General features: G+C 54.7%; 2 protein-coding genes across 3 annotated transcripts; one reads left to right on the top strand and one right to left on the bottom strand.

The window, feature by feature from the left end:
• The first annotated feature begins 627 nt into the window (after positions 1–627).
• Positions 628–3,184, top strand: AVPR2 (arginine vasopressin receptor 2). Its single transcript, XM_066249389.1, has 4 exons — positions 628–673; positions 1,213–1,266; positions 1,576–2,460; positions 2,639–3,184. Exons 2-4 carry the CDS (start codon positions 1,248–1,250, stop codon positions 2,842–2,844), a joined length of 1,110 nt encoding a protein of 369 aa, XP_066105486.1. The 5' UTR covers positions 628–673; positions 1,213–1,247; the 3' UTR covers positions 2,845–3,184.
• A 363-nt stretch (positions 3,185–3,547) lies between these two features.
• On the bottom strand, positions 3,548–23,384 carry ARHGAP4 (Rho GTPase activating protein 4). Of its 2 annotated transcripts, none has more exons than XM_066249810.1 (22): positions 23,242–23,384; positions 18,112–18,316; positions 17,767–17,929; positions 17,471–17,533; positions 17,031–17,219; positions 16,218–16,346; positions 15,916–16,137; positions 9,131–9,232; positions 8,789–8,980; positions 8,615–8,699; positions 8,310–8,337; positions 7,953–8,055; positions 7,318–7,378; positions 7,162–7,239; positions 6,953–7,087; positions 6,728–6,833; positions 6,397–6,630; positions 6,233–6,306; positions 5,953–6,160; positions 5,673–5,762; positions 5,267–5,360; positions 3,548–4,110 (listed from the first exon to the last, which is right to left on the bottom strand). In XM_066249810.1, the coding sequence occupies exons 1-22, from the start codon at positions 23,306–23,308 to the stop codon at positions 3,877–3,879; spliced, it is 2,862 nt and encodes a 953-aa protein (XP_066105907.1). In that variant the 5' UTR covers positions 23,309–23,384; the 3' UTR covers positions 3,548–3,876. The 2 variants fall into 2 exon arrangements, with proteins under 2 accessions (XP_066105907.1, XP_066105908.1); XM_066249811.1 differs by having other exon boundaries at positions 5,953–6,142.
• Between the last annotated feature and the right edge of the window lie 767 nt (positions 23,385–24,151).

Below are 24,151 nucleotides of genomic sequence, written 5' to 3'. Positions count from 1 at the left end.
AATAAATAAATAAAATAAAATGAAGACGCTGAGTCCTGGCCAGGTAGCTCAGTTGGTTGGGGCATCATCCTGATGCACCAAGGTTGTGGGTTCAATCCCTGATCAAGACACGTGCAGAAATCAACCAATGAATGCATCAACGGGTGGACCAGCAGTGGATTGATATTTCTTTCTTTCTCTCTCTTCCTCCCTTCCCCTCTCTCCTAAAAAAAAAAAAAAATCAATAAAATATTTTAATAAATAAATAAAATAAAATAAAATGGAAACGTTGAGTAAGTGATCTCCCAGAACTGACATTCTAGTAAGGTGGGCTCTGTGGGGGTGGGAGCAGGCAGGCACGGTGAGGGGGAGGGTAGCCGACCTGGCAATCGGTTGCAGCTGGGCCAAGCTGGAGCCCAGCCTCAGGGCCCTCAGGAATGGAGTGGGGGGGAAAGGAGTCTTAGGGACAGACCTGGGAGGGGCTGGGGGCAGGAAGGGAAGCACTCCTTCCCGGTGCCACAGGCAGGAGGCCAGGGGAGGCGCCTGGGGGAGGGGGGAGGAAGTCCCCTCCTGGGCAGGTCACTCCCAGAGGCTGGGTTGGGGCGGGGCGGGCGATGGAGAGTTGATCTGAACTCCTGGGACGCCGTTGAGCCTGCTGCTGCCCAACTTCTCAGGAACTCAGAAGCCCAGCCAGGTAAGGGGCTGCAAAGGGCCCCGGGAGCATGTTGGCCCTTCCCACCCAGTCCCCAACCCTCCCTTGGCCCCGCTCTTGGCCTCCGTTAGGGCAAGGCCTTGGGTTTTTGTGAGCTGCCTAGGTGGGTCCTAGGCTCGGTTTATCCATCTGTTTGATTGTCCCTCTGTCTTCCCCTGCCTAGCCCTGGGAAGAACATAGCAGGGTTCCGAGGTCCATGCCTGCTCAGTGGGGCCAGATTTTACCAACCTTGATTGAGCTAAGGGTGTACCCCCAGCTCCTGTTCGCTAGAAAACACAAGCGGACAAACACACACACACACACACACACACACACGAACCCCAGGGCCTGGTCACTGGAAAACACACATGTGCATGCATACACACAGCTGTATGCACAGGCTGACAACCCCACCCCTCCCCACCACACACACAGACATTCCGCCACCTGGGCACCTCTCTGAGGGCCTCTGTCCAGAGACTGTGTGCAAGGGGGCTGCCCCTCTGGATGGGAGGTTGAACTCACCACTCTATCTCCTCCAGGCGCTCAGGACGCCCGCCCCAGCCCCACTGCGCTCATGGCTTCTACCACCTCTGGTAAGGTTCTAGTCACTGGACCCCTCCCTCTCCCCCAAGCAGGATGAGCCAAGTGGGCCGAGCGGGGTTGGCTGAAAGCAAGAAGCCCCTCATTCAGAGACCTCTTTCATCCTTCTCTCCAGGCTGCCCGTGGGCTGCCCTTCCCTCTCTACCATGTGATGGGAGGGAACCATGTGTGCTCTGCTGGTGGAAGGGAAGCAGAAGGCCCGGGTTTCTGGCTTTGTCTGTCCAGTTGGAACCTCCTTGGGTGCTCTGGTCCCCTGCAGAGCACACTGCCTAACTCGGCTCTCTCCCCCCATTCTTGCCCAGCTGCGCCTCAACTCTTCTCTCGACCTCTCCCAACTGGCAACAGCAGCAAGGAGAAGCCTGTGGACACCCGGGACCAGCTGCTAGCCCAGGCGGAGCTGGCCCTGCTCTCCATAGTCTTTGTGGCTGTGTCCCTGAGCAATGGCTTGGTGCTGGGAGCGCTAATGCGGCGGGGCCGGCGCGGCCGCTGGGCACCTATGCATGTCTTCATCGGCCACTTGTGCCTGGCTGACCTGGCTGTGGCTCTGTTCCAAGTGCTGCCCCAGCTGGCCTGGGATGCCACCGACCGCTTCCAAGGGCCCGATGCCTTGTGCCGCGCTGTCAAGTACCTGCAGATGGTGGGCATGTATGCCTCCTCCTACATGATCCTGGCAATGACGTTGGACCGCCACCGTGCTATCTGCCGCCCCATGCTGGCACACCGCCATGGAGGCGGGGCTCACTGGAACAGGCCGGTATTGGTGGCCTGGGCCTTCTCCCTCCTTTTCAGCCTGCCCCAGCTATTCATCTTTGCCCGGCGTGATGTGGGAGATGGCAGCGGGGTCTTTGACTGCTGGGCCCGCTTTGCCGAACCCTGGGGCCTCCGTGCTTATGTCACCTGGATTGCCCTAATGGTGTTTGTGGCACCTGCCCTGGGCATCGCTGCCTGTCAGGTGCTCATCTTCCGGGAGATTCACGCCAGCCTGGTGCCAGGGCCAGCAGAGAGGGCTGGGGGGTGCCGAGGACGGCGCCGGACGGGCAGTCCTGGTGAAGGAGCTCCTGTGTCGGCAGCCATGGCCAAGACCGTGAGGATGACACTGGTGATTGTAATCGTCTACGTGTTGTGCTGGGCGCCCTTCTTCCTTGTGCAACTGTGGGCAGCGTGGGACCCTGAGGCACCTCTGGAAGGTGGGTGTGGCTGTGGCTAGGGCTATGGGGAGCACTTGGGTTTGGCTGCATTCGCACCTCTATTACCCCTCCACACACACACATATGCAGCCGTGGGCTCGCCAGTCCCCAGCAGGCACATGGGATGCACCCCTGCCTGAGCACACTCGGCCCCAGCTCTTCTCTTCCATCTACACAGGGCCCCCTTTTGTGCTGCTCATGTTGTTGTCCAGCCTCAACAGTTGTACCAACCCCTGGATCTATGCCTCCTTCAGCAGCAGTGTGTCCTCAGAGCTGCGCGGCCTGCTCTGCTGCGCTCGGAAGCGCGCCCCACCCAACCTGGGGCCCCAAGAGGAGTCCTGCGCCACTGCCAGCTCCTTCCTGGCCAAGGACACTTCCTCCTGAGAAGCCAGGGGGCGCTTTCCCTCCAGAGGCTCCACAAAGCTCAGCTGCCTGCCAGGGGCTGGCCCTGGGATGCACTGGGAGAGAAGGGGCCACTGGAAACTGGCTCCAGATTGTGAGGCGCCCAGGTCAGCTCCTTGCCGGGTATGGAAAGGGGCTGCAGCAGCACGGCTGTGGCTCGTAGTTCCCACCCTGGTCCATGCCTGTCCATGACATGGAGGTCCCAGGGAACGCAGGAGGAAAGAAAGGGGGTAAGGCCAGGGGACCTTCCTTTCTTCACAGCTCTAGTACCCTTCTGCCCTCCTTCCTCTCCAGAATAATAAAAGTGGCAACTCATTTTCCACCCAGTGAGTCTCCCTGGATCAGGCTTGGGTGTGAAGGTGGCATAGAAAGACATTCTCAGCCCACCTCCTCCTGGATACCCAGACATGTGTATGACTCTGGAACCCATGAAGCAGGTGACTGACCCTTCACACAAGTTCCCAACCCACACAGCCCTGTGCCAAGGTTCCCCCCTCTTCCCAGCAGAAGCTGTTTCAACTGCCCACCCTGCCATCTTTGCAGAGTGCCACTATCTGGCCTCAAGCAGTGAGGATGGCAGGGGGTGGCCCTGTACCCACCTGCCCAGTCGCCCAAGACAAGAGAACTGGCTCATGGGGGGAGTTAATGAATAAGTCTTTTTTTTTTTTTTTTTTTTGAATAAGTCTTTATGAATGGCTGCCAGTGCCTGCCAACCCCTGCCAGCTCACACCCTCAGCTGAGGCAGAGAAGGGCCTGGGCATCGGTAAGCATGTTCATCTGAGCAAGGGCACCAACCACCCAACAACCACCGATGAGCCCTCAGAAAAGCTGGGGAAAGGTCTGCTCCGGCCTCCCTCTCCAGCTGCCTCTTAAAGGGGCGTAGGCAGGGCCGGGGCAGGCAGGACCCTGTGTGGGCAGCCACGTCCTCTCTGCAGAGGATCAAGAGCAGGCGCTCAGTGCTGGCAGTGACCCCCGCCCTAGGTGAGGGGGTTCTGCTGAGGAGCCGGCAGCACCTCAGTGTGGCTTGAGGGGCGAGTCCAGGCCCTGGGGATGCGGTGATGAGGGTGAAGCCGGGGCCCCAGAGCTGCGGGAGAAACCTTTGTTCTTGCCCAGGCGGTTGCAGCCTAGGGGCTTCGGGCTGCGGGGCCCCGGGCTGGGAGAGCTGGCGGATGCTGGCCTGAGGCCCTGGCGGACAGCAGTCTTTCCCAAGAGCTCCTTAAACACCGAGTCCATGGTCTGGGCCACAGCCTGGCAGAGAGGTGAGAGGGAAGGCATCTGGTAGGAGTGGCCCCCACCGCCCAACCACTACCCCCGACCCCGGGTCAGTGTGCTGACAACCCGCCCCACAGTGACGCTCTCCTCCGGCTGCTGCCAGAACTCCCCACGCCAAAAACCAAGTCCGCTGCCACCAACCTGCCACCAGGCCCTTCCTCTCTGCGGGCCCGCAGCTGCTGTCCTTCCTCCTCTTCCCAGTTTCCTTCCTACCACTTTTGGTGTGACTGTCATGATCTCCTTTGGGAGCAGTGATTTTCAACCCAGCCTTGAAGTGGGGGAACCTCTGGCTGAGTCTCGACTGTCCCTCACTTTCTCATGCTCACTCCCTCCCTGGCTGAGGTCTCCCACATGACCGCAGGGGCCACCAGTATGTAGGACTTACCAGGTCAGCACCCATCTGCATCCCACCTGCCCTACCTGCTGCCTGCCTCCCCGAGCATCTCTCAGCTGCCCTGCCCACCACCACCACCTGGTGGGCAAACTCACCCCCTGTCCCCCGTCCCGGTTCCCAGGACTGGCCACAGGGCCACACCCCGGCTACAACATGCTCTTGAGTTCTCTCCTTGGGCCCAGGGCCTGTCTCAGCTGGGAGCAGTGACCGCCTATCAGGTGGGTGAGATGGACCCATCAGACAGTAGGGAGCCAGGTCTTCCCGGGCTTCCCACCTTGTCAGGGCCCCGCACGGCACCCACTCTCTCCCCTTGAGAGAACCACTGTGCTGCCCGGCTTCCCAGCCAGTCACCCTCCTCCGGCCTCTTCTTCATCTGTCCTTTTCCTCCTTCCTGGCCCACCAAGCTCCTACCATGTTAGCACCTGTCACCTAGACTGGCTCTAGAGTCCAGCCTTGAAGCTTTCTGGATAGCCCCTCGCTCATACAACTTGCCACTTCCCACTCAAGAACCAAACATGAAGCCCAAATGCATGAGCCTCCACGCCCCCCTATTCCCTTACACTAACATCCTTGCTGGCTTGGCCCTCCCTGGGTTGGGTTCAGCCAGCCTGTCTGAGGCCAGGAAGCGCAGACTCAAACCTCAGGAGGGAAGAATTTGGTTCCTAAGGGGAGGAAGAGATCCTCCCCCCAGGGGAGAGCCCCCGCCCCACCTGCCACTCAGCCAGTCCCCATTCTCACCTTATCCATCTCCACATGTTGTTCTGGGGAGGCTGGGACCAAGCAGGGCCGTCTGTGCCCAGAAGGAGCCCCAGGTGGGGTGCATGGCTCTGACCTGCAGGGCACGGACAGTGAGCCAGGTGGCGGGTGGGGGTGAGGGGGCTGGGAAGTCCCTGCACTAACCTGGCAGTGGCTCTTCCTGTCTCAGGGTGTGGCCAAGGGAAAAGCCAGGCTGGCCCAGAGGGTCCATTCTGTCTTCCTTTACACCCTTCACCTGGACAACTCTCCCCCACCTGGCCCTTCCACATTTGTCTGAAACCTGACCCCAGCCCCTGCAGCCTGGCCCCCAGAGCAGCCACTCAGGTGAGGCTGGGTAAGTGAGCCACCAGAAGGGGTCTTCCTGAGGAGCTGCGTTTCTCTTGCTCACCGATGGACAAACTCTGAAGCCAAGCCCTCCGGACTGCTGGGCAGCTCCCCTACAGCCTGCAGCGCCTGGCCCAGCGTGTGCTTCTCTGTTCTGTGCTCAGAAAGAGATGGCCTGGTCAGGGTGCTGGGGCCAGCAGGCTTTGTGCCTTCATGTGGGCCAGAACAGGTCGGAAAGGCCCGCAGAACGCCTCCAGACCCCGTGACTTGGGGGAGGGGAGGGCCAGGGCCTGGGTGGAAGGGAGGCTGCAGGGAGCTCCCGGCAGCACAGGGCTCTCACTCACCCTGCGGGCAGTGTGATGTACTGGTGGGGGATGAGTCCCCGGGTGCCCGTGCCCGCAAGCTCGCCCCGCCACCAGTCGTCCGAGGCCCGCTCATGCAGCCGCAGCACGTCCCCTCGCTCGAAGGTCAGCTCCTGGGCCGTGCGGCCATTGTAGCCAAAGCAGGCCACAGCCTCCACGACGCCTTCCAGGACTGGGGAGAAGATGGGGTCTGAATGGGGGGAGTATGGAGTGGGCACTCAGGGCAGGGGCAGGGCGGGGTCTTCCTTCCCAACACCCTCACCATCCTCCTGGGCTGGGATCCCAGCTTCCAGCTCTGGCTCAGTCTCCCCTGCCAGGCCCTCCACCTGCGTGTCTCTAAAGTCCAGAGCAGAGTGAAGAGGATGAGTGGTTGAGGGGGCTCCCCTCGGCCGGATCCCCCCACCCCGGGCAGCACCCAAAGCATACCCCAGGCAGCTGGCAGAAGGCGGCGTCATGCACTTCTCGTAGACAGGACCTGGCAGTACTGTCAGGGGTGGGAAAACCCGCATGGGCTGCATGATGAGCGTCTGCACCAGCTGGTTCACCTGGCCCTGCAAGGCCACGGGGTCCTGCCCGGCGGGCACGGGCAGCAGCGTCGGCCCGAAGCACACAGCCAGGTTGTACGGGTCCATCATGTTCTCATCGCTGTACTGGGCCAGGCTGGGGGGCACATGTGGGTCACAAGCAGGGAACTCCCTTCCCAGTGTCCCCTCCACAACCTCACATCAGCCATCCGTGCCCCCCGAGAAGCACTCACTGGTTGAGGAAGGTGAAGAGGTAACGCAACACCACAAGCACGGGTCCCGGCAGCTGCACCAGAAGGCGGTTCACTTGCTCCACCCGCTCTTCCATGGCCTCCAGCTCTGCGGCCAAGTTCACCACCCCAGAGAGGAAAAAAGCACATGAGTGTGGTCACAGCCACTGGGGGTCGGCCCCTCCCGCTTGACCAGCCTCAGGCCCCAGCCTCAGGCCCCAGCCTCACGGGCAGAAGCCAAAAGCTCTCCAAACAGGGCTTGGGGGAAGAGTGAGGGTTCCAGGCTTCGAAAGTAGAGCTTCAGCACCCCTGCCACCGAGTCCAGGTCGTGGGCCGTGCAGCCTTCCATCAGTGGGTCCTCCCCTGAGGATATCACAGGGCAATGAGGCTATCACACCCATTCTAGCTAGCCCCGCCCCCACCCCACCTGTCCCCACCTCTCTCGAAGGCTTCGCGAATCTCTGTGACCCGGGGCTGGGCTCCCGACACTCGAAAGATGCCCTCGTGCTGCAGGCCTAGAGACAGAGCCAGTGGGCACCGAGGACTCTCCCCAGCCCTCTACATGGGTGCCAGGTGCTGGGTGCCAGGCTTACCATTGAGGTTAATGAAGCGGACACAGCTCTCCACCACCAGAGGGATGGGCTGGCCTGAGCTCTGGGGACAGAGAAGGTGTTGGTCACATCTCTATCTCTCTGGACTCAGCAAGTCCCACCTTGTCATTTGCTCGCTTTTATTTTCTCTTAACAATGCGTTCTTATTGGCAACGAGGCCTGGCATGCAGCCTGCAAGACTCACTCCCAAGTGTCTGATGTTCTGATGCCATTTTACACAGAGCCATACATTGTAGTTGCTAACTGTTCTTTGCTAGCATGTGAAAATGTGTAATACAATTCTGTATGTTGATGTCAAATTAAGTAGCATTGCAAAACTCAAATTTGTTCATTGAAAAGTCTGTTGACTTTTAAATGTGTACATACAGAATCACATCCTAGCAAATACAGAATCACATCATAGCAAATATAGCTGCTGCCTGAAGCTTTCTGCTACTAGTTAAGGACATTCCCTTCGATCAGTAGAAGACTGGCAAAGGCCCACCCAGGAAGATGGGTGGCCAGTCGTTGGAAACGAAGGACACTGGGGTCACAGGCGGCCAGCCCACAGAGGTGGCCCAGAGTGTGTGTGTGTGGGGGGTTGCATTTAGATGGAGTGCGAGACAAAAAGCAAGTACCTGGATAAACTTCTCCATGTCTCCCCCGAAGAGCTTCTGGTTATACTGGGAGCTGGGGCGGGGGTGGTGGCTCTTCTGGAATTTTCTCTGTGTGTATTGGGGCCTGTGGTGGATGGGAGCTGGGTCTGAGGGTTGCAGGCATGGAGAATAGGATGCCCCACCTCCCAGCCCAACCAAACAGGGCCCTGGAGCTCGCACGTTATTCCAGAACTCGCTGAGCGAGGTGGGAAATTGAGGCCTCAGAGGAATGAGCAACAGAGTTAGGCTCCACAGAGAAGGGAGGTGGGGACATCACAGCCTGACCCGCTGCAGAGCCCCGACTCCTCGAAACAAACCAGCCCTCCATAAAGGACTCACCAAGACACCTCCCGCTCCTCCTTGTCACCTGGGGAACAGAAAATGTTGGTGTGCCTCTGAGGCCAGGACCTCAGTGTGCCGCAGACAGAAAGGTGCAGCCTGAAGGCCAAGGGCGGTAGAAGGGTCCAGGGGGCAATAGTGACCAGGACCCTTGCTGCATTACTTCCTTCTCACTGACCTACCTCTCTGGGCAGAGAGGAGCATGGGCTGGGTGGGATTCCAAGGCAGGACAGCCAAGGCCAGGTGCCGCTCCTGGCCTTGGGGGTGGAGTGGAAGGGACTAAGGGGGCCAGGAGTGGGGCCCACCTCGCTGGATGGCCTCCTGCAGTTTCTCGTGCTTGGCCTGCAGCTTGGCAAGGATGCTCCGTCCACTCAGGTACTCCTGGAGCTTCTGGGAAGCCCCCCAGAGAGCCCGAAGTTTTAGTCCCAGCCCTGGGCCCTCCCTCTACTCCACCCGCCTCCCATCCGGGCCCTCCCCACCATGATGTAGAAGGTCTCGGTCTCCTGCTGCTGGCCCCGCCTCCGGCCAGCCTGCCGAGCTCCTGGGTCCGAGCTGGTAGACTTGAGGGACTCAGTGGAGGGACTGGCCTGGAAGGAGTCAAGCACCTCCCCCTCTTCCAATGCCACCACCTCCAGCAGGGCCTGCAGTGTGGCCTTCAGTGTCTTGTTCACCTGGGGAAGAGACAGTCCAGGGTAGGAAGACGTGGGGACCAAGCAAGTGACAGGGAGTTCAACGCTAAAGGAAGGAGAAAGGGATGCCATGGCCACCTGGCTCTGTGTCTCCAAGTCTCTGTCCCATACCCCAGACCAGGCCACTCATACCTCCTCTGTTTCTATGGTCTGCCGGTCCAGGCGACTCTGGATATTCTGGGCTCTGGGCAGAATCTCATCCCGCAGCTCCACCTCAACCCGGATCTCAGCCACCTGAAAAGGGCAGCGTCCAAGGAATGAGGGCCACGCCTGAAGACAGAGAGCTCAGACGTGAGAGTGGAGCTGGGCAGCGGGTACTGAGGTCTCTGGGGCCCGAGAGAACTCAGCACAGTTCCTCTGCCTGATGTACAGGGCCACCAGGCTTTGATGCTTCATACATCCGGCTCTGAACAATGCCAAGGGCACTGCCCCAAGAGAAAGGAGCACAACAATTCACACTCAGACTTGTGCACACACTCGTAATAGCCCTAAGGTAGCAGCCACCCAGGTGTTCAGCAGCTGTGAATGGATAGGCAAGTGTGCTACACCCACACAACACAATATTATTCGGCCACGAAAATGAAGTCCTGACTGACCCATGCTACAATGTAGGTGAACCTTGAAGACATTCTGTTGAGTGAAAAAAGCCAGACACAAAAGGCCATATATTGTATGAATCTATTTACATAAAATGTCCAGAAGAAGCAAATCCATAAAGACAGAAACTAGATTAGTGGGTGCCAGGAGCTGGGGGGGTGGAGGTGGGAGTGACTGCTAGGGTTTCTTTTTTGGGTGAGCATATATATATATTTTTTTTCATTTTTCTGAAGCTGGAAACAGGGAGAGACAGTCAGACTCCCGCATGCGCCCGACCAGGATCCACCCGGCACGCCCACCATGGGGCGACACTCTGCCCACCAGAGGGCGATGCTCTGCCCATCCTGGGCATCGCCATGTTGCGACCAGAGCCACTCTAGCGCCTGAGGCAGAGGCCACAGAGCCATCCCCAGCGCCCGGGCCATCTTTGCTCCAATGGAGCCTTGGCTGCGGGAGGGGAAGAGAGAGACAGAGAGGAAGGCGCGGCGGAGGGGTGGAGAAGCAAATGGACGCTTCTCCTGTGTGCCCTGGCTGGGAATCGAACCCGGGTCCTCCGCACGCTAGGCCGACGCTCTACCGCTGAGCCAACCGGCCAGGGCTGGGTGAGCATATTTTAAATGTGTTTTTATTGGGTTTTTTTGTTTGTTTTGAGAGAGAGAGGACAGACAGGGACAAAAGGAAGGGAGCAAGATGAGAACCATCAACTCACAGTTGTGGCACCTTAGTTGCTCACTGATTGCTTCTCATACATGCCTTGATCTGGGGCAGGGGGGTTCCAGCCGAGCCAGTGATCCCTTATTCAAGCCAGAGACCTTTGGGCTCAAACCAGCAACCATGGGGTCATGTCTACGATCCCATGCTGAAGCCAGCAACCCTGTGCTCAAGATGGATGAGCCCGAGCTTAAGCCAGTGACCTTGTGGTTTCGAACCTAGGTCTTCAGCGTCCCAGGTCAACGCGCTATCCACTATGCCACCACCTGGTCAGGCGCATGTTTTGAATTTGGATAGTGGTGATGGTTGCACAACTCTTAACAATGTAGAAGCCACTGAATTGTACACCTTAAATTGGTGAATTACATAGCATGTGACTTACACCTCAATAAGGCAGTCTAGCCTAACCAGGCGGTGGCACAGTGGATAGAGCGTCAGACTGGGATGCAGAGGACCCACGTTCGAGACCCCGAGGTCGCCAGCTGGAGTGCGGGCTCATCTGGTTTGAGCAAAAGCCCACCAGCTTGAACCCAAGGTCGCTGGCTCCAGCAAGGGGTCACTCAGTCTGCTGAAGGCTGGCGGTCAAAGGACATATGAGAAAGCAATCAATGAACAACTAAGGTGTCACAATGAGAAACTGATGATTGATGCTTCTCATCTCTCTTATTCCTGTCTGTCTGTCCCTATCTATCCCTCTCTCTGTCCCTGTAAAAAAATAAAAGATAAGGCAGTCTATTATTATTTTTAAATGGTCAGGACTGCTGGGGTCTGATACAGAAAAGAGAACACGAAGCTAGACATCAATTGGGGAGAGCAGAGGGCTGAAAAACTGCTCACTCTAATCAGTGAGCAGTTTTCCATGGATCAGAAACAGATTTCCATGAGCGAAGGAGGGCAGGGTGGGAGGAGAAAGCTTTAGGAAGTGAAGAATTCCTCTCTTTTGAAGATGTAAACATCTAGATACTCGGACATCAAGTTAAAATGCAGTGAGGACCTCACTTACCCATGGCAGGCTAACCAGGTTCTGCTCTCTGTTTCCCCAAGCCCCACCACAAAAGGATGCATGAAGGTGCAAGTCACAAGGACACCAGGCAGAGGGGAGGAGATAACAGCACACAAGAGATGTCAACAGACTTGTGGAAGATGAAGACTGGTGTACCTGACTCCACAAAGCCAGGAAAAAGCCAGCCAAAGCAGGCCACTGAACCCAGAAAAGCTCAGAAGATGGAAGCAGTGGGTTCCTCCCAGGTGCAAGGGGCAGAGAAAACAGGGCTGGCTAAAAGTCCATCTAGGAGCCTGACTGGCGGTGACACAGTGGAGAGAGCATTGACCTGGGACGCCGAGGACCCAGGTTTGAAACCCCGAGGTCACCAGCTTGAACACGGGCTCACCGCCTTAAGCGCGGGGTTGCCAGTTTGAGCGCAGGATCACAGATATGACCCCAAGGTCGCTGGCTTGAGCAAGGGGTCACTGGCTCAGCTGGAGCCCCCAGGTCAAGGCATGTATGAGAAGTAACCAATGAGCAACTAAAATGCTGCAACTACAAGTTTATGTTTCTCATCTCTCTCCCTTCCTGTCCCTCATAAAAAAAAAAAAGAGTCTATCTAGATAACAGTACCACGGTTCCTCAAAAATTTACTCATAGATTTGTCAGATGATCTGACAATTCCACTTCTGGGTATCTACTCAAAAGAATGGGAAGCAGGGTCTTGAAGAAATATTTGTACGCTCGTATTCACAGCAGCAGTATTCACAGTCAAAAGGTGGAAGTAACCTGAGTGTCCATCGGTGGAGAAATAGATAAACAAGACATTGTTTATCCGTGCAATTAAATATTATTCAGCCTTAGAAAGAAAATTCTCATACAATTTTCAACTTGAATGATCCGAGGATATTATGCCAAGTGAACTAAACCAGTCACAAAAAGACAAATAGTGTATGATACCACTTGTATGAGGTCCTAGAGGAGTCAGAATCATAGAGACAGAGAGGAGGACAGTTGGTGCCAGAGGCTGGGGGAGGGGAATGCGGGGTTAAGTGTCTAATGGGGACAGAGTTTCAGTTTGGAAGATGAAAAAGTTCTGGAGATGGGATGGTGGTCGTGGTTAATGTGCTCAATGCCACTGAACTGTACACTTAAAGTCTCATGCATACTTTACCACAATGATTAAAAATCAAGTCTATTCAGGCCATAGGGAGCACTGACATTAGAAGACCTACACTGTCATAAACCCACACAATTAAGAGAAAGTCAAAGATTTACTTTCTAGAAAGGATAAATCAGAGGACTTCTGGACTCAGGGACACTAGTCACAGCTGAAGAAGGAGACGAAACTTCCGACTGATGGCAAAGAGCGAAGGAGCCACCGCCATCTGGAGCTGCCCAGGCACCTCACAGCTGGATCCTGGTGCTGTCCCACTGAACATAAGGAATGTCAGAGAGCATCAGCATCAGACAAGGCCCCTCTGTGACCATGACAGGTGAAGACAAATACAAGACCACCTTGTATCATGTCTGAGTACAAAAACAAAAACAGTCAAGCCACAAAAATAAGCAAATCTCCCTGACTCAGCTCACGAGTGACTGCTGCTTCCTCACAGACGACAGCTTTAGGCTCCCTTCAGCCCTCGCCACGCCTTCTAGATAAGATTTATTAAGACACATAGTCAGAATTACCCCCGCTTCCTGACAGTGTCCAAGCCAGAGTCAAACCCCTGCCCCAACTCCCTTTCTCTGGATTCTCGTTCAAGTCCTAGAGTTTTTCCTAGCACCCTCTTCTTGAGACGCATCTCCCTGGTTCCCCAAGGCGCGGGTCTCCATTGCAGCGATGATCTGAGTCCCTACCCAGCCACATTGGGGAAGGGCACTGCTGGCCATCTCTGCTCATGCACATCACATATCTAATTCCCTTCTCCATGCATCCTCTTAAATATGAACTGATGTCTGTGTCAGCCATCTCAGGTAAACTCTAAAATGGAAGACACAGATCAAAGCAAGCTTTTTAAAAATACTGCAAGAGACTTGTGGTGGCGCAGTGGGATAAAGCTTCAACCTGGAACACTGAGGTCGCCGGTTCGAAACCTTGGGCTTGCCTGGTCAAAGCACTTATGGGAGTTGATGCTTCCTGCTCCTTCTCCTTCTCTCTCTCTTTCTCTCTCTCTCTCCTCTCTGAAAAAAACTGAATAAAGTCTTTAAAAAATTATTTTAAAAAAAGACATTAAAAAACTTTTTAAAAATAAAAATACTGCAAGAAAACAGAAAAATATTGAAAAAACAAACATTTCAGAAAGATTTGAGAAAATATTATATTCATGAAACAAGAACAAAGAGTTATTTTAAACAGGAATTTGGAAAACAAAACAGAACTCTTAGAAGCAAAAAGTATGAAAAGATATGTTATAGAATTGTGCACCTGAAACCTATATAATTTTGTTAACCAGTGTCACCCCAATTGATTCAATTAAAAAAGGAAACACAAAGTATGAAAGTAAATGTTTTATAAGTTCAACAAGGAGTTGGAAGAAGTAGTTAAAGAAATCTCTAAGAAAGCATAATTAAAAGGCATAAAATGGAAAGAGAAAAGATAAGAAAATTAGAGAATCAACCCATGAGGTCCAACATTTAATTACAAGGCACCTTTTTTATTTTATCTTTCAATTACAGTTGACGTTAATATTTTACGTTAGGTTCAGGTGTACAGCATAGTGGTTGGACAATCATATACTTTACAAAGTGATCTCCCCTGATAACTCCAGTCCCCACCTGGCCCCGGGCATAGTTATTACAATATTATTAACTGTACTCCCTGTGCTGTACTCTACATCCCCATGACTATTTTGAAACTACTAATCTGTACTTCTCAGTCCCTTCACCCTTTACACCCAGTCCCCCAGCCCCCATCGCATCTGGCAATTTTCAGTTTGTTCTCTGCACCTATGAGTCTATTTCTGTTGTCTATTCATTTATTTTGTTCTTTAGATTTCACATATGAGTGAAATCATATCGTATTTATCTCTCAGTCTGGCTTATTTCACTCAACAGAATACCCTCTAGTTTCATCCATAATTTTTTTCTTTTTTTTTTTTTAGTGTGTGAGAGAGAGAGGGACAGATAGGAACAGACAGACAGGAAGGGAGAGAGATGAGAAGCATCAACTCATAGTTGCGGCACTTTAGTTGTTCATTGATTGCTTTCTCATATGTGCCTTGATAAGGGGAGGGGGCTCCAGCTGAGCCAGTGACCCCTTGCTTAAGCCAACAACCTTGGGCTCAAGCCAGCAACCTTGAGGTCATGTCTATGATCCCACACTCAAGCTGGTGAGCCCACATTCAAGCCAGCGACCTCAGGGTTTCGAACCTGGGTCCTTAGTGTCACAGGCAGACACTCTATCCACTGTGCCACCGCCTGGTCAGGCAAGAATTCTTGAAAGAAAAAAAAATCAAGGGGAGGAAATTATCAAAGAAATGACCTAAGGACACAACTTTCCAGACTGACAAAGCCCACTGTTTGCTCAGCATTGTGAATAAGAGTCCCCAAAGCATAGCACCATAAAATTTTACAACAAAGGGGGCTTTCTCTTGAAAGCTTCATGGAGAAAAATTACAGGCTACCCACAAAGGTTCAGAAATAAGAATGACACTGGACTTCTCACCTACAATACTGAAAGGAAAATGATCTTCCACCTTGAACTCTATCCAGCTAAACTGCCAATCAATTTTAAGGACAGAATACAGACATTTTCAGACACGCTCCAGGGCAGGGCTCTGACAAGAAGAGGGAGTGCACAGACTGCCTGGTGTGGTGGACAGGACCGAGAGGACTATTCCAGGAAGACTATTACAGTGACGGGGCTGAGCCCGGGTCATCCATGGAAGGCAGTCAGGAGAGCCTACGGAAAGCTGCAAAGCAACTAGCAGCCTGCTGCATGGTTTAAACACACAGAAGGAAGCTTCAGAGCAGCAGCTACAAGACTGGGAAGTGGCTGTTTCTGGGAGTGGGAATCGGGAACAGAAAGGGTTAGTCAGAAAACAGCTGTGTGTCATTATAAACCTTGAGTAACCTTGACTTTTGCAACTATTATTTTGGTCAAAATACAGATAAAATAACTAAAAGCTCTATGTAACCCCCAGTCTATATGCAATACCCATTACGATGAACTGGTAAAGGAGTAAACAGCTCAGAGACAAGCAAAAAGATGCCTAGTTATATTTTACTGCTTATATGGTTTATTTCCCTCTAAGTTTGTGTTGTGAGATGTCTAACACATACATAACAGTTGGAAAAAGAGTATTTGGACAGCTGTCCACCTACCACCTGGTGTCAACATTGGAGACGTTTCTGCTGTGTTGCTGTGTTTGCTGTTGTGGGGAGGGGGGGTGTTCATTCGCTGCTTGAACTGCAATAAGCTGCAGAAGTTTGTTTGCTTCAAATGCAAGTGGGGAGACCTCATTTAACTCAAGGCCATTGAATGAGGGTCTGAAAAATAAGCTGCATTCAGGAGTTTCAACTCCTTAGCAGTGAAATTCGTTGACTTACCTGAAGGGCAGGTAACACGAAGCCTTTGGCATTGATGCTGGGGACATTAAGGGACAGGGGCAGTGACCCTCACCTCATCCCCCTCGTGGGGCTGGTAGTCAAAGCGCAGCGGGGGACAGAAGGCAACTGCGTGCACCTCCAGCACCTTGGCTTTGTCCCCGGGAGGATCCAGGGCCTCCACCGCTTCTTCCAGGCTGCCCAGGCCCTGCATTTGGGACGCTTGGGTGCGGCTCTCAGCAGCCGCGTAGCTCCGGAGCACCTGCCCCAGGGCCAGGTGGAACCCAGTGTCACAGCACTGAGGAGAAAGCAAAGACACGGCTTGGGTGCGCCCCAGTGCACTGGGCACCGGCCCCCCGCCTGTTCACCAGCACTCACGTCCATGAGGTCCAAGACGTCATGCAAGTAGTAGTTGCTGACAGCAGCGTTGACACTGGCCAGGCTGAGCAGGTACTCGTTGCGTGCCTTCGTGCACTTGAGTTTGTGCTCCAAGAACTTGGCCTGGCGCTGCTCAAGACCACACAAGTACACCAGGGTCATCTACTTGGCCGGCCTCCCATCTTTCTCCCCTGCCCTCTCCATGTAGACAGTCCAAAAATCCCACAGGTCCCTCAAACAGCATGGCCAGAAGTCCTAATGTGCTCACCTACCCCACCCTGCTGTGTACAAAGCCTCGTCTTGGGCTGGCAACCCCAGTTCTGCCTCGGCTTCTCTAGGCTTGGCACCCCCATATCCTGGTATTTCTGCCACCCTCAACCTCTTCATCCTCTGCAGGGCCCATTTCAAATGCTTCCCATCCCTGCACATCACCCATTCTAGTGTCTTCTCCCTCCTCTGAAACCTTACAGCACTGTATGAGGCAAAGAGGGTGGGTGGCAAGGCCCTTAGGCTCGGCAGTACCAGAGCTCTCTTCACACCAGCTCTGCTGGGGAGGAAACAGCTAGGAGCACGAGAGACAGCTGCTGTCCTCCCGACCTCTCCGTTCCACCCCAACGTGGGGAGCCCTCCAGAGCCAACAGGGCTGACCAGGACCAGTCCCTCCCCTGTAGCCTCACCAGAGGTCTGCGGTTCTCCCAGACCTCCCCAGCCCTGCCTTCCCTCTTCATGCACCACCCGGTGAGGGCAGGGGATTCCAAGGAACAAAGCAGGAGCCATAGCCTTCAGAGACAGACCGATGCCCTCCAGGCCCACCTTCTCCACTAGCCGTGACCCCTTCTTGAGGGAGGTTTTGCGGAGGGGCCCCGCCTCAGGGGTGGAGGTGGTGGCTGTGGCGGCGGCAGCACTCCGACCAGCCCGCTTCTCCTCCTGCCGCTCTGCTTCCCGGAGCTTGGCCTCGGCATTCACGCTCTCCGTGTGGTACACCTGGTACGTCTTCTTGGCCTGCAGGGAGGCCCGCCCAGGGCCGGGCAGCCTTGCTGAAGGCCAAGGCTACGACCAGTCCTCGCCCACCTCCTCCCGGCCCACTTGGGACTCGGACCTGAGAGTCAGGCCATCCCACTTGAGCACCTAGCCCACCCAGTCCGTGCCCAGAGCAGGGAGAAAGGGCCGTGCTTGTGGTCCCCCAATCCTCCTCCTTGAGCCTGACTTGGCGAGATGTAATGTGATAGTTTCCCTCTGATTGGCATCCTTACCGTCTGAAGCTCTGACACCACCTCCAGGAGCTCCTCCTGCAGCTGTTGCTCCAGATCCTTACTCTGGGGAGGGGAAGTGTGACCGAATCACTGCCCCAGTGCAGCACCCACTGCTGTCCTGGGTGGTCACCACACCTCAGCTTGGCACTTCAGGCTCCCCCCAGTTTTCCCTACCCGACACCCATCTGGCTTCCTTCACCTGGCCAGCCCTTATGCCTCTGGACTGAGTACCTACAGGCTGCCCTTGAGAGATGTGAGGCCGTCCACACCACCTCTACCCAGGATGAGAACCTTACCTTCTTGACTATGCGCCCCACATCCTCTGCAATGTGACTCAGGCGCTGGGCCAGGGGCCCGGCCAGCACCTCGCTGAGGGCTGCGCTCTCCCGGCTCTGCTGCCGCGTCTGCTGCAGCAACACGGCCCAGCAGTGCAAGGATGACAGGAGGGACGGCTCCTTCCTGGGGGCAGAGGGGCACTCAGGCTAGGGGCCAGGCTCGGGCCCTGCCGCAGCCATTCTGTCAACAGGGTCTCCGGCCACACCGCCCTGAAATGTGCCTGATCTCATCTGAACTCGGAAGCTAAGCAGGGTCGGGCCTGGCTAGTACTTGGAAGGGAGGCGCCCTGTCCACGAGGAACCTACCGGAAGCTTTGGTGTTCGCGGCTCCCTCCCAGGCGGCCTCCCCGGCCGGAGAAGCGCTCGGCCAGCTTGTCCAGGCCGCGGGAGTACTCTAGCTCCACCTCGGCCCGGCGCCGCATGAACTCGGCCAGCTCCTGCAGCAGCTCCCGCCGCAGCTCGCCCTGCAGCTCCAGGCAGCGCAACTGCTCACTGAGCTGCCAGCGCATCTCTGTGGGGAAACGGAGGCTCAGGCCTGGGCCGCAGACCATCCTGTCCTCCCTGAGGGTCAGGGCTCCGGGGTGGAGGAGAGAAGAGGAGGCCTGCCCCCAGGGAGGAGTTCTGGTTCAACTGCCCAGCTGGGCCCCAGGCAGTCCTGAGGAAAGGGACCTCCGGGCTGAGACTAAAGGGAACCAGGCAGGCTCAACCGGTTGAAAAGGAATGGGAAGGCTGTTTCAGGGAGAGGGGAGAGTCATGCAAAGCCCCAAGGGTGAAAGGGAGGGTGGCAGACCCAGGAGGGTGGGAGCCAGTGTGACGATGAGAACAGGGCTAGCTGCCCTAGCCCCATCTCGCCCTGTTCTCGCCCTGTTCTCGGCCAGGCACCTTTCACTTAGGCTTCCCATAACTCGCCGGTTCCTGGAAAGCCCCCGAATTGCTTCCCCTGTCACTTCCTGCCCCTCAGGCGCCCAGGACAAAAGGCAGAGCAGCCTCCCTGCAAACAGAGACACACAGGGCTGCACAGGGGCGAGGTGGCCGTGGCACTCTGCCAACCATGCAGCGAACCCGTGGCAAAGGGCAGCCCATGCTGAAGGCCAGCGGCCAGGGAGAGCTGGTCAGGACTGACAAGTGAAGGGACTGAGGAAGCTGGTCTGTTTTCTGTCCCCAGTTCCCACTCCTGATCACCCACCAGCCCCACCTCACAGCAGATAGAGCCACACTGAGGGCCCCTACACTGCTAGCTTTTGACACCTTATCACTGGTTTGATTGGGCAACGCTGCTTTCCCCACACAGACCTAAAGCAAAGAACCGCCTGAATGAGAATCTTAAGCAACCACTGCAAACATTTGTGCCACCCACTGCGTGCCTAGGAGAGCACTGGGGTTCCTGGGTAAGTCGCTGTCTTGGCTTCTCGCAAGCAAGTCACCCACTTACTAATCTCTGCCCATGTACTTAGCGAAGGACATTACAGTAATTGATTTATTTTATTCGGCAGAATGTTGATTAAATACCCAGTCTGTGCCGGGCACATTCTAGAGTCTAGACAAAGAGATAGTGGCAAAGGAGGTTGACCAAGTACCTGCCCTCATGGTGCTGAGATGGGAATGGGGGGGACAGTCAGTGAACAGATCGGGGCAGGGGGACTGGGTAGGGTATTTTAGAGGAGCACGGTTAGGAACACGTGACACTGGAGCAGAGAGCTGAAGGGAGTGATGGAGGGGCCGTGGGGATATCTGGGGGGAGAGTGTTCAAAAAGAAGGAACATTGAAGGTGGCTGGAGCCAGTGTGGCGGGAGTCAACTGTGCCAGGGGAAGTGAGGGAGTCTGAGAATCCAGTGGGGGCAGAAGGCACAGGGCCCCTGGTCCAGGAGACTCCCGGCTGAGGCCAAGGGAGAGAGCGGCCACAGTCCCCTTGGGTGACCACAGCGAGCCCAGGAGGAGGTCAAGTGACAGAGGGAAGTGCCCGGCCCAGTTAGCAGCTACTGCACCAGTCCAGGCAAAAGACAGTAAGGGCTCAGAGCAGGGAGCCAACCTGGGAGGATGTGTAAAGTGGCAGGGCTGAGGCTGGCTGTTTGCGGAGACTCCACTGTAGACAGCTCAGTCTGGCGCCATTTGGATTTCTGTGCCACCAGTGACTTCCCAGGGATTGTGGAGTGTAGGGCAGCCTCAGTGAGTTCTGCCTGCCAGGCATCCCCATCTCCAACTCTGATCTTCCTTTGGAGAACAGCCCTTATCTATTCTCAGCCGCTGGGTCTCTGTCCCCGACTCTAGGTGCCCCAGTTGTGGCTGCATGCATAACCAGTCCCTTGGCCACTCCACCCCATCCACCATTAGATCGGTGATGAGCCAAAGTCCTCACACTTTCACTAGAATTACTGAATAGGTGCTCTTTTTCGACCGAGGGGTCAAGCTGCATAAATGAAAGCCCGGGGAAGGGGTTCTTGACAGTGAAGGCAATGGAGAACAAGGCAGAGCCAAGCAGTGCAGTGTCCTTATACTGTATCACCTGAGGCCAGGCGCCAGCGGCTCTCAGCTCCACAGGCCAGGTGGAGCGGGTTCTACGTCACTTGCAATCAGGTGAGTCTCCACTGAATCACAGTAACCTTTTTTTTTTTTTTTTTTTACAGAGACAGAGAGGGAGATAGACAGGGACAGACAGACAGGAAACGGAGAGATGAAAAGCACCAATCATTAGTTTTTCTTTGCACATTGCAACACCTTAATTGTTCATTGATTGCTTTCTCATATGTGCCTTGACCGCTGGCCTTCAGCAGACCGAGTAACCCCTTGCTCAAGCCAGCGACCTTGGGGTCAAGCTGGTGAGATTTTGTTCAAACCAGATGATTTCTCGCTCAAGCTGGCGACCTCGGGGTCTCGAACCTGGGTCTTTTGCATCACAGTGGGACGCTCTATCCACTGCGCCACCACCCGGTCAGGCTACATTTTTAAAATAAGAGTAAATTTCATTTCATTCTAAGAAATGTCTGAGACATCCCAGCGCACCTCACCTTCCTGTGGCATCTGCCCCACCTTCCAGGAGCAACAGCTCCCTGAGGACAATTAAATAGTGCTGAATGGAGCAGCCGCCAAACTGTTTCCTGTATTCTTTGGGGCAGCCATGCCTTAGTCAGGATCCAGACATGTGCACTGGCTGGTGTCACGTAGGAGACTTGTGAATAAGCGCTGTCTAAGCACAAAGAGCTGGTGTCTAGCCCCAGCCTCCGGGCTGTGTTTCTGTCCATTTCTCAGATCTCAGCTAAGATGCATGCATCAGAGAACCCTTCCTGACCTCTCTCCAAACCAGGACTGGCTCTCTTCCCACTGCTTTCTTGACATCCGGGCTTTCCCTTTACAGTGGTTAGCATTATAATTGAAACTGTGGCCCTGGCGGGGTAGCTCAGTTGCCTAGAACATTATGCTGATAAGCCAAGGTTGTGGGTTCAACCCCCCATCAGGGCACATACAAGAATCAACCAATGAATGCATAAATAAGTGCAATAACAAATCAATGTTTCTCTTTCTGTCCCTTCCTCTCTCTATATAAAATAGAAAGAAAAAAGAAAGAAAGGAATTAAGAAAGAGTTATATTCAGTAGGACACTTGAATCCATGTAAACACAAAGAATTAAAATTATAAAAATGAAAAAAAAGAAATTAAGAAACAAAGAGAGGGAGGGAGGGAGGGAGGAAAAGAAAGAAAGAAAAAAGAAGAGAAAAAAAAGAAAAAGATGGATGGAAGGAAGGAAGGAAGGAAGGAAGGGAAAAAAGAAAGAAAGAAAAGAAAGAAGAAAGAAAGAAAGAAAGAAAGAAAGAAAGAAAGAAAGAAAGAAAGAGAAGAAACCATGATGCCTTGTTTACTAGATGTCTCCGAGCCATGGGAGGGCATGCAGGAACTTGATCTCTTTTACTCAGCACTGTACTATCAGGGCCTGGGACAGAATAGACGTATGCAAAACATCTGCCATAAGGAAGGATGGAATCCACTATGCTTGGGCCCCACCAGCACTTCCTGTGAGGAAGGCCTAGGTCTCATTTCTGCTGACAAGCAAAGCAGAAGAGAAGATGGCCTCCCAACCACGACTATGCTGACCTTTCAGAATTTAGGGTGTCAGGACAGTGGTCCTGTTTTCTAGCATGGTAGGAAGTTTCTTTTGGTGGTGGCAGGGATGGGGGTCAGGGAACAGAAACTAAAATAACTGGAGGGCCAGAGCAGGTAAGGCACATCTTAAAGACAGCCTTACTCAAATTGCCAAATTTTCAGTGTAAATTAACTGACCCATATTTGCTGACTGGAGAGTTTCCAAAGTCCTTCAGCCTCTTGACATTTCGGGGAAGCTGGGTGGGAATCACTATCTCCATCTGAGAAATGCTGAAAATGAGGCTTGGAGAGCTGGCTCACTCTGGGCCATTGCCTCAGGCTGCCCTGGGTGGCAGGCCGCTTCTCTCTCAGATGGGGACAGCTAAAGCATACTTTGGGTAAATTGTTTGCATTGATAATTACATTGGAACCTGCATCTCTGGGTTGTAAGGAAATTCAAGGGTCATTTCATTCTACCTCCTTAGGCGCTCTAGTGCTGTGTGACCATGAGCAAGTCACTGCTCCTCTGAGCTTCACTTTTTACCATCGGTAAACAGAGCGACTGAAAATGACATATGGGGGTCACATATCTAAAGACACTGGGCAACATGGCCCCAAAATGCTGGTGCTTGGATGCTACTTTCCTTTGCAAGAGTTACCACACCCTAAATAAAACCGCAGATGTTGTCGACTAAGAATTTACAAAGCTGATTTGCATGCAATTTGCACAGAGTTTTTATCAGCGCCCAAAGTTCTATTCTTCAGAAGGCTGTGAGGCTGGCCCTGTGGAATCTCTCAGGCCAAGATTCACTGCGCTAGCTTGACCCAGAGACAGCGGCCCTTAGCTCGGATCCACCTCAGTGCCCAAGGAAGGGCAAAGGGAGTGGGCTACAAGGACTGAAGTGGTTTAAAGACAAAGCCATCACTAATACATCCACCTAAGCACAGGGACTCCCTTACCCGGCCCCCCCTCAGCAAAGGCAAGGGGTTCAATCTCATTTTGGCTAGAATGCCACTTTCTGGGGGGGGGGTCACCTTGTTGCACCCAGCGACCCCTTTCTCTCCTCGGGCTTCTTGGGGTGAGGTGCCTGCCTGGAGAACCAAGGAGGGGAGTGAGTCCAAAGAAAGGAAGTGATGGATGTATGGAGGAGGGAAGGAGGGAAGGAAGGGGGAAAGGAAAGAGGGACAGAGAGGCGGTTAAGGCCAAAGGGGTACAAAGAAGCAGCTCGCTCCTCCAACACCCCAACTCGCTGGGAAAGGACAGCTAGCCCTGGGCCAGCGGGGGGGGGGCTTTTGGGGGCTCCCCCACAGCCTTGAGTTCTCCGCAGGGAACCGGACCGGAAGAGCCCAGCGCCCTCTCACCTTTTACTTGCACCTCATACTCGGCCTGCAACCCCCGCTCCCGGCGCAGCTTCCCGTGCGCGGCCATGGTAGCCGAGCAGCGGCGCCGACGAGGCCCGCTGCTCCCACGCGGCCGTGAGCCGGCCAGGCGCTGGGACCTAGGGTTCCGTAGCCAGCACCCTGCACCAGCCCCGCCCCGCCCCGCCCCGCCCCCTACGCGGTCCAGGGGCGGGGCGACCGAGACCCGGCACTGCCCAGGAGGGACTCTTGTAGGGGTCCTACTGCGCTGGAGCCTTGCCTTGCCTTGCCTCCCCTCCCGTGGGCGCTGGGCCAAAGTTGGGCTGCCTCGTGCCCAAAGCTCTCTGTCCAAGCAACCAGGATTAGTGTTAGAGCCCCAAGGTGCCCAGCAAACTGGCATTCTCTGGCCGCAGTCCCCTCACCCCTAGAAGGCTGTCAGACAGCATCCTTCACAGCATGGCCATTGGCCTTCAATGCCAATACACAGGGACACCATAGCTGCTCCAAGCCCTGGAATCCCCAGATCCTCAAGACATCAGATGGGGCCCACCCTTTCTAAGTCACAGCCCTGAGAGATCAGTGCAAGGAACCCGGAGATAAGGGTGAGAAGTTCCCAGAGTAGGAACGAAGGTCAGCGCCAGTGAACACAACCTCAACAGTTGTTCCCTCCAGGCCCCTTGTAAGAGTGGGAGCAATATTCACCTAAGGTTCCCCTTCTGCTCCACCCCATAGGGAGGAACAAGCCTCATTTCCCCATAGGTGGTTACCACTTCCTGCTACCGGAAGAAACTCTTCTGTCTCCTTTCCCCAGCAGCTTGCACCTGTCCTGTCCTAGGCCTGGGGGTAGGGGCATAGCCTTCTTCTTGCTCCCTCAGAGCAAGGCCTTCGCAAACCTCCCCAGGCTCCCCAAATC

Source organism: Saccopteryx bilineata, chromosome X (assembly GCF_036850765.1).
Source record: "Saccopteryx bilineata isolate mSacBil1 chromosome X, mSacBil1_pri_phased_curated, whole genome shotgun sequence".
Taxonomy (NCBI): Eukaryota; Metazoa; Chordata; class Mammalia; order Chiroptera; family Emballonuridae; genus Saccopteryx; species Saccopteryx bilineata.
The sequence above is the reverse complement of the archived record's forward strand: the minus strand, read 5'-3'. Positions and strand labels throughout refer to the sequence as shown.